Consider the following 9,919-nt stretch of genomic DNA (forward strand, 5'->3'; position numbering starts at 1 on the left):
TCTCTATGCCACTGTTTATATCTGACAGAGGGTCTCTATGCCACTGTTTATATCTGACAGAGGGTCTCTATGCCACTGTTTATATCTGACAGAGGGTCTCCATGCCACTGTTTATATCTGTCGCCAGATTGGCTTGATCGCTTGCCTGTGATCGGACACTCAAAAGATATTGTTCATTTAAATACCACATAATGACAATAAAATAAAAAAGCTGATCGATTCCCGAAGGCAATACCTCTGTTTATTATGATGGGGATCATTATTTAATTTCCCCCGCGGTCTAAATCAGAGTCCTCCTTGGAGAATGCTTTGATGGCACAACGGCGCCGGAGTTGTTCGTGCTCCCAATGAAATGGATTTCATTAGCAGACTTTATACGGCTCTAAACTGCTCTTGGTTCCTGTTGCTGGAGCCCAACAGCCAGATTGGTATCAGTCACAGTGCTGCACTCTGTTCTGCTCCCAACGCTGGGCCCGGTTCCAACCCGCCTCTGAATATTCAGCAGCATGCTACGGTCCTAAAAGGCCAGTCGGGCCTCACTCAATCTGCAGCCAGTGTTCTTGGCAGTGAGTGACAGTGTCTCACTCCCTCTTCATCCCCCAGTGCTATCACAGGCAAACCCTATTCACCTTATTCTTTGCCCATACAAGGGCGCTTCTGCATGACGGCATTTCGTAATCGTCTTTCCGGTTTTAAACACGGAAGTAGAGTACGCCTCCCGCAGTCATTTAGACTTGCCAAAAAGCTGTTTTCAAGTAAAAAAAAAAAAAACTGTTTTAAAGTTGTAATATTTGTCAGTGAGAAAACACTGTCGACGTTCTTTTGTAACTAACGTTAAATGCCGACCGGGTAACAGCCATCGGCTCCTCGCAGCAGTAACGTTATGAACATGTAACTGAAGTTGGCCGCAGTGTAGCTTAATTCTGAATGTTGCCAAACTTTATTCATACTGACGTTTTATTTTGAAAATGGCCGCCAACTAGCGCTGAACCGGAAGAACAAATACGTTGCGTCGAACGTGGAAGAGAGAAAAAGTGGGCGTGGTGAATAAGGTGAATACTGGCATACAGGGTATTCAACGGAAGAGACTGTATAGCTTTGTTGGCTGTGGATTTTGCTGAAGTCCAAATGTTTTTAACGATTATATAAAGCAGACTGAGGAAAGCACATTCATTCATGACAGAACCAGCTAGATTCATCTCCATTCACTCCAATGTTGTTGTTGTTTTTTTGTTGTTGTTTTTTACCTCTCAATATTTCCCGGAAGTAAGGTTCTGAATTAAGCAGCACTGTTACAGTTGCATCAGAATGGAATGTTTGTGATGTACTTTGAAAGGCTAACACGTTTAGAATCAAATCGAATAGTATCAGCTTTATTCTATGCATTCAAACATACTTCCTGGCTCCCCCGGCACACACTAATAGCTATGAGTCATGTGACTATCAAGCATTTTGGACCTCCGTTGGCGCCACTCTGTCTTTAAATCACTCAGACTCATGATATCTTTGAAGGTAGGTATCATGTATTCTCTAAGGAGGCATGAGATTGTCATACCAACGGCGCCGTTTTTAAATATAATATATATTACATTTATTAAATTTATTGTATTTAATATATAAAGGACATTTGGGCACTACTATATAAACATCATGGAGGTCTCAAGATCCTCAGATAACACCAGCCATGTAAGAAAAAATGCCTCCAAACGAGTCGTTTTGACTTCTGTAACTTTGTGACATCACAATGTAACACTCATTACATTTGCCCACTTACAGCCCCGCCCCCCCGGCCAACTGAATGAGGAAGAGCAAACCTTGTTGTCTGTAACATAGCTGCGTAGCATGGAAAAATGTCCAATAAAGAATCAGCTGCACCAAAGATAAATCTATCCTAAAGGTCCTTACACATCGGGAGCGTTTTTTCCGTGCGATTAATTCGCACGTCAATATTTTCCGAACCTATATCAGTCAATGCAACCGTGCATACCAACGGTGAAGTTTCGCTGAGCGTTATTGCGGTGTTTATTTTTTCGAACCACGGTCGATTTTTCAGAAATTCGCTTCCGACGTGTACACATCTGTGGCTGTGATTGACAGGTGGGTCAATACTCGCATCGCAATTTTGTGCCGTATATTCGCATCGCTCTTGATGTGTAAGGACCTTAACAGATCATCTTAGAAGAGGCTCCACCCCCTCAAAACAGTGCATAGTTAACGAGGGGAGAGACACAGAGGCTGGATTTGAGGGGTTGTTTTGCAACAGAATTCACAGCCAATTTTAAAAGACCCACGAGACATGATTTAAACAACTAAAAATAATATAAAATGGGACCTTTAACAGTCAGGTTCAGAGCGCATGATATAAAGTGTGTGCATGATATAAAGTGTGTGTGCATGTGTGTGTGTGTGTGTGTGTGTGTGTGTGTGTGTTTGTGTATGTGTACTGTATGTGCACGCGTGCATGCATTCGCCGTAGTGCAGTAGTCTAACTCTGCAGTGGCTCAGGTTGGTAACCGCTGTGGGATTAAAAACAAGTGACAGCATGAAATGCTGCAGGATCATAGACAGGGTTACCGTGACATATTTTTCCATTGTACTCTTTTACAAACACCTCTGTGAGATGTGTTTCATTTATTTGCTCGTTCAGTGTGGCTGTTCTGTCTGCTCGGGCTCGGGCTCTAATGTAATAGACAGGATGGGGAAGGGGGCAAATTCAATTTCACCTCACATGCTTACGCTGAAATGAGAACACACGTAACAAAGGGGCTGTGATAAGAAAGTCACCCTATCTTATTAGATTTCCTTTTGTGTTTGTATGTGTGCATGTGTGGCATCCTAAACACCACACAAGGACATACACACACGTGCACACTCACACATACACACACACACACACACACGCACGCGCACACACACATCCACACATCCATTCTGGGCCTGGGGTCCACCCTTTCTCAAGGTTGTATGGAACTGAAACTAATCAGGCAGTATCCTGGAGTGGACATAATAACCAAAGATGTCACTTCAAATGATCAGATGACGTTAGTTCCCTCACGCGACTAGAGCCTAACTCCTGGGGAACTTATCAGGTATTTAGGCACAGGTGGCGCAGGGGTAGCGCTGTCGCCTCACAGCAAAAAGGTCCTGCGTTTGATTCCCGCCTGGGGAGCTGTGGGCACTCAGGGTGTGTCCCCAACAGGTGGGCTAGCTCGTCAAAAGGGCCTTTCTGTGTGGAGTTTGCATGTTCTCCCTGTGCTCCGGTTTCCTCCAGATAAGAACCCCCCACTAAAAACATGCAAAAAAAAAAGTATTTAGGGGGGTCTGAATTATACACACTGTCAGGTATTTAGGCATAAGTGGGGTCAGAATATACACACTGGTTTTTAGGTATACATGGTGTCAATATACAGTATGCACACTGTCAGTTTCTTCCTTCCTTCATTCCTTAGCACAAACTCAGGTTAAACTTATGTTACAGTCAGCCCCTCTCGGCTCGTAATGATTATATGATATTATATGATTCATATTTATGTCTGTCTATCAAAGGAGTGGAGGTTAGCTCTTAGTGAGGGGACGCCTACAGTATGTCCATATTAGGCTCCCATAGGTTATCGCAGCCTATCTGTTTGTTAGGGATCCTTTCTGTTATGTCCTTAATGTCCAAACTCAAAACCCAAACAGACGGAGCTGTCTGAGAGATGTAGAGGCCTCACCTGATGAGCTACTCAAGTCGGCTACAGGTGAGCAGAAACAGAATTTTAGGATGATAAATTAATAATGAATAAAATAATAAATTTGTGGGAAAAATGCATTGGGATGTTTTGGTATTGGTGGTATGATTATTGATCTGCAACATTCAGTCTGGTGTAATATTAGCTTCTAATCTTTTTTAATAATATTCTTTTCTCTAGCAGCTTTGATCCTGGAGTGAATACAGAAAAAATACTTCATACATTCTTCGAGAGAGAAAAAACGTTATTACATTTTTTTAATCATTACTTTTATTCACACATCCAATCACTAAAGCCTATAGCCTGGTAGGACTCTTGCCCAATCTTTCCATATTCAATATTCATCTACACAATCAATTTGTTAAGTATGTGGAGGGTAAAACTCACTATTGATTATAAGAATAATTATTACATTTTTAATAGTGCACCTTTGTTTTTTAAATAAAATCACATGGTGCAACGAACAAAATAAACTTTTTAACAGCTAGTTATCCCTTAGCAAAAAGAAGTATACTTCAAGTTTATTTTATTAAGTAAACTTAAGTAAAGACCAAGTGTACTTTTATGCAAGTATACTTATATACCCAAGTATACTTTATGCACCAAGTATACTAATATCAATATACTAGTAGTATACTCCAAGTGTACTTGCCTAATACTTCTAGAACTTAATTGGCACTAAATTGGCCCAATTCAGTATACTTTATGCACCAAGTATACTAATATAAATATACTAGTAGTATACTCCAAGTGTACTTGCCTAATACTTCTTGACACTAAATTGGCACTAAATCGGCCTAATTCAGTATACTAGTAGTATACTAAGTAAGTATACTACTAGTATACTTTAAGTTTAAGGAAAAAGTATGACCATGTGAGATTCGAACTCAGGGCCCCTTCCTTTCAGCACATTGTCCTGTGTCTTATCCACTCGGCTATCCGTTCAGCTGAGTAAAGTAGTGAATGTTGACCATACCACTATATGTGTATCTGTCTCTATTCTAACACTATAGGTCGGATTGGGCTGAAAATTTGCATGGAGGTGGGTTATGATCTGGGGAAGGTCATGAGCAGATTGGAAAGTCCTGGAATCACCTGGAAAGTCCTGGGAAATCCTGGAAACGACCTGGAAAACACCTCATGCCCACAGCCCAGTTCGGATTGGGCTGAAATTTTGCATGGAGGGGGGTAGTGATCTGGGGAAGGTCATGGGCATGTCATCAAGTCCTGGGACCACCTGGAAAGACCTGGAAAATCCTGGAAAACACCTGGAAAACACCTTACGCCCACACCCCAGGACGGATTGGGCTGAAATTTTGCATGGCGGGGTGTTAGGATCTGGGGAAGGTCATGGGTCCATCACCAAGTCCTTGAACCACCTGGAAAGTCCTGGAAAATCCTGGAAACCACCTGGAAAATACTTCACATCCACACCCCAGGTCAGATTGGGCTGAAATCTTGCATGGCAGGGGGTTATGATCCGGAGAAGGTCATGGGCACTTCATCAAGTCCTGGAACCACTTGGAAAGTCTTGGAAAACACCTGACACCCACATCCCAGGTGGCATTGTACTGAATATTTGCATGGCGGTGGGTTGTGATCAGGGGATGGTCATAGGCAGGTTGTGTACTTCTGGAAACCATGTCTGGACACCACCATAATTTCCAGCGAAGCAAAAGTCACAGTTGTATTGCTTTAATTGTGCCTATAAAAGGGAGCATGGGCTCTGTTTGTCTGTTTGTTTCTCTGTTTCAATTGTCCCTCTGATGATTTCATTCATGAATTAATGTCTATGACATCATCACTGATGATGTCACATGTGATGTTGAGCAATTGTGTGCTGAGTGACATCACTCAAGCACTCCATATATTCTGGTAGCCTTAGCAGCCAGTATACATCAAGTCTGCTACTCTCATATATGGGAGAATTGTCAATAAAACCAGCCAAATGTGTATGGTGTATACTACCTCAAAGAAACCGATATGTCTGAAAAAGTATTTAATCGGCTATAATCTATCGACTATAAGGGACCACATGGAAATAAGCCTCTGGGATTTATTGTGATATCCTGATTTTTCCATTTTATATGCAGAACTGCTGTAGCCTACTTCAAATAAAACAAATCAACTACAAGCCAAGTATACTTATAATTTCTGTATAAGGCAAGAATACTTATTTATACTTTTCTTGTGTGTATCTCAATCACAAGTTTAAGTACAAGTACAAGCCAAGTATACTTAGACTTTTCTGTATACTGTGTAAGTACACTTAAGTATAAGTATACTTAAGTGTAAGTATACTGTGTGCTGTGTAAGTGCACTTAAGTATAAGTATACTTAGGTGTAAGTATACTTAAGTATAAGTATACTTGGGTGTAAGTATACTTGGGTGTAAGTATACTGTGTACTGTGTAAGTATACTTAAGTATAAGTATACTTAGGTGTAAGTATACTTAAGTATAAGTATACTTGGGTGTAAGTATACTTGGGTGTAAGTATACTTGGGTGTAAGTATACTGTGTACTGTGTAAGTATACTTAAGTATAAGTATACTTAAATGTAAGTATACTTGATAATGTGTAAGTACACTTAAGTATAAGTATACTAAAGTGTAAGTATACTTAAGTAACATTTTTATAAGTATATATTTGATAAGTATATAAAAAGTAAACTGAAAGTATACTCTCTCATTTTAAGTTTAAAAGAAGTATACTAAAGTATACTAATTGTACACTTGTATAAACTTCTTTTTGCTAAGGGATAGCTTTGATAAAGGGAAGCTATCTAGTGCTGGCTCCATTAAAGCTCATGCAGTGGAACAGAAATAGGAGAAAATATTAGCGCAATTGCAACAAAAAAACATATAGACACACAACAGTTTACGAATAAATGTCCATGTGAGTACTCTCTACAAGTATCACAACTTGATATAGTGATTCAACCTATCTCCAGTTCATTACAGCTTTTCTATTTGCTGTTCTAAACATCCCAATGTCTGGAAGCTCCTGTCTATTTGAGGCTACACAACTCCACAGTGTCTCCAGTAAAACCAAATACCCCAAATCCTAATCCAGGGTGGAGAGGCTGAGTGAATCTGGTCTGGACTCTTTGGATGAGAGTCATGGTTTCAGAGACGCTGTAGAAGGACAGAATACCTGCACTGTGATCCAGGTACACCCCTATTCTAGAGGCCCAAGAGCCTGGGATGGTAGTTTGGATTCTGTTATGTATTAATTTACAATTACCGAGTGTATAATGTAATGCCCAAGACTTGTCATTATAGCCAAATATACATTAATTCCCTGTTCTGCTAATATCCTTATAGGCGACTGCTATTGAAGCTTCAAACAAACCGCTCCAGTTCACCTCCCAGTAACAATGTCCAGTCAGACCCTCTCTACTCAGGACCTGGAGCGTGTCCATGAATCTGTGGGTGACGATATGAATGTAGACCAGAGTTTCCCAAATAGCGGCCCGCCCCCTGTGCAAGATACCCGCTGAATAAGTGTCCAAATGTTCATATCATTCAGGCCAATACTCCACTTCTGTTATAACATTTCAGTCTGGAATATGCAATATCTTTCAATAATCTTTATGACTAAAAGGCTAAAAGTAATCTCATGTGTAAGAAATGACTGTTCTACATTGAGGAAGTTTGAAGTAAAAATGTAAATAATTAACTCTAACTTGGTTTTGGATTTATTTAGCTTCAAGAGTGCATTTTTGTTCTTGTGTGACCCTCAACACAGGCTTTGAGAATCCCGGACCACTTACTGATACTTAAATTAACCCACCCAGTGAGAAAAGGATCAAATATTTGTGGTTAAGACTGAATAATGACATCACAACTGTTAATTTAAAATGAGTGGGCGGCTGTGGCTCAGGAGGTAGAGCGCGTCGTCCACTAACCAGAAGGTCGGTGGTTCGATACCTGGCTCCTCCAGTCCGCATGTTGAAGTGTCCTTGGGCAAGACACTGAACCCCAAATTGCTCCTGATGGCTGTGCTAGCACCCTGCGTGGCAGCTGGCTGCCTTCGGTGTCTGAATGGGTGAGTGTAGGCACATTGTAAAGCGCTTTGGATAAAAGCGCTATATAAATGCAGTCCATTTACCATTTACCATTCCTCTTCTTCAAATGCCCCAGATTTGGGGCAGCAGTACTCGCAGCCCCAGGGCCCCCTGCACACCCGGTGCCCCCGGCCCATGGCCCCACATGGCCCCAAATGCTCAAAATTTGGCCCTGCTTTGACCAGACCTGCCCACGAGAGCTGCAGGGATTTCCGGAGGGGCTGGGGGCCCCTCTTCCCCTGGGCCCCTCGGCCCTCAGCAAAATGTGGCCCTTGGTGAGAAGTAATTGGGGACCCCTGATATAGACCTACTTCTCTTGTAAATGCGATTCGACCTGAATATTGTAAGGAGTTAGCTCTGGTCTTGGGCACTGGTCTTGGTTGTGGCAGTAAAACATCCACTTCAGTCCCTGTCAGTGAGGTCTTAGGCCATTCCTCTGTCAGAATGGCCTGTAGTTTATCTCTGGCCTCTGACACAGCTGCAGTCACATCCTCAAAGTAGCGCAGAGTGCGGGTATCGATCCTGTATGAGTCTGTAGATTGACTGAGACGTGACAGCGAGGGGTAACTGTGTAGAAAACGTCTGTGATCCTCTGTGTGTGAGAGCTTCTCCAGCTCAGCGTCTTTCCTTCTCAGCTCAGTGATTTCCTGCTTCAGTTTCTCCTGAAGTTCTTCAGCCTGACTCGCTTCTGCTTTCTGCTTTGATCTGATCTGCTGCGTCACCTCAGCGCTTCTTCTCAGAATGAGATAGACCAGCTCAGTGAAGATCTTCTCACTGTCCTCCACTGCTTTATCAGCAGAGAGATTTGTAGACTTCACTCTCTGTTGAAGCACCTTCACGTCTTTCTCTCTGTCCTGGATTCTCTTTTGGATCTCTTGGCGACTCACCCCGAGCTCTTTCTGCCTCTCAGTCCTTTCTGCTGCAGCTGAGACTGTGTCGTGGCCTTTATGTTGATCCATGGAGCAGAGATAACAGATACACTGCTGATCAGTACGGCAGAAAATCTTCATCACCTCATCATGACGAGAGCAGATGTTCTCCTGAAGCTTGTCGGAGGGGTCGACCAGCCTGTGTTTTTTAAAGGTAGAGGATTCATAGTGAGGCTGGAGGTGCTGCTCACAGTAAGAGGCCAGACACACCAGACAGGACGTGATGGCTTTCAGCTTTCTCCCAGTGCAGACATCACAGGCTACATCTCCAGGTCCAGCATAGCAGTGATCAGGAGGAGCATCTTGGAATCCAGTCCTCTTCAGTTCCTCCACTATATCTGCAAACATGGTGTTTTTCACCAGGACAGGCCTTGGTATGAAGGTCTCTCTACACTGGGGGCAGCTGTAGATTGTCTTTTGATCCTCTCTATCCCAGTGGTCTTTAATACAGCTCATGCAGTAGGTGTGCCCACAGGGAATAGTCACCGGATCCTTCAGTAGATCCAGACAGATCGAACAGCAGAATTTTGCCTCGTCCAGCTGAGGTCCTCGCTGCGCCATTTCACTTCTGACTGTGAATGTCAGATAGTTTCACTGCACCTTAACAGATACTGTAAAAGTTGGGCCCTGATCCAAACCAAACCTCTGTTCCTTGCCTTCATGTTCATTTGCTGATCTACAGTGAAAGGGCTTAACAGCTCTTGCACTTCACAGCATGTTGTTTAGACCCATCTATAAACTGACAGATCTGATGTGAAAAGGGAGGGAACAATGAAATATCTGGACAGAATGGAGCTGGCTGTACCTGAGACCAGGAACAGGTGGGAGGAGTTCAGATAAGATAATAAAAAAACTTTACTGTCCGTCCGTTCGTTCAAATGGAAATCTGTCTTGAATCACATGCTCCAACAATCATTAACACACAAGTTAACCTGATACCATGTGATTGCACACACATACATCCCTGTGTGTGGGGGTGGTTGCATAGTCCATGGTGTGTTATGAGGCAGGGCCATAGTCCAAGTGTGTGGGGGATGTACTGTATGTGCGTGCGGGGGGTGTTGGCTCGATCGCCTCCATTGGTTGTCAGGTTTTGCTTCATTTCAGGAAGAGGAGCGGTTTACAGAGGAAGTGTTTTGATTACATTCTGCCCAATCCCAAAGCAGCATTTAGCCCTATTCACTCCCCCTC

General features: G+C 42.7%; 1 protein-coding gene across 1 annotated transcript in view; it reads right to left on the bottom strand.

The window, feature by feature from the left end:
• Positions 1 to 9,289, bottom strand: part of LOC310780763 (uncharacterized protein) — a gene marked incomplete at its 5' end in the record, with an annotated part of 67,372 nt that extends 58,083 nt beyond the window's left edge. The window contains 3 exons of the mRNA XM_083641267.1: positions 6,789 to 6,915; positions 7,893 to 7,986; positions 8,134 to 9,289. Coding sequence (XP_083497393.1) covers positions 6,789 to 6,915; positions 7,893 to 7,986; positions 8,134 to 9,289 — 1,377 coding nt within the window. The remainder of the gene's footprint in view (positions 1 to 6,788; positions 6,916 to 7,892; positions 7,987 to 8,133) is intronic.
• Positions 9,290 to 9,919: the final 630 nt, after the last annotated feature.

This window comes from Poromitra crassiceps (genome assembly GCF_964638095.1).
Source record: "Poromitra crassiceps genome assembly, chromosome: 8".
Taxonomy (NCBI): Eukaryota; Metazoa; Chordata; class Actinopteri; order Beryciformes; family Melamphaidae; genus Poromitra; species Poromitra crassiceps.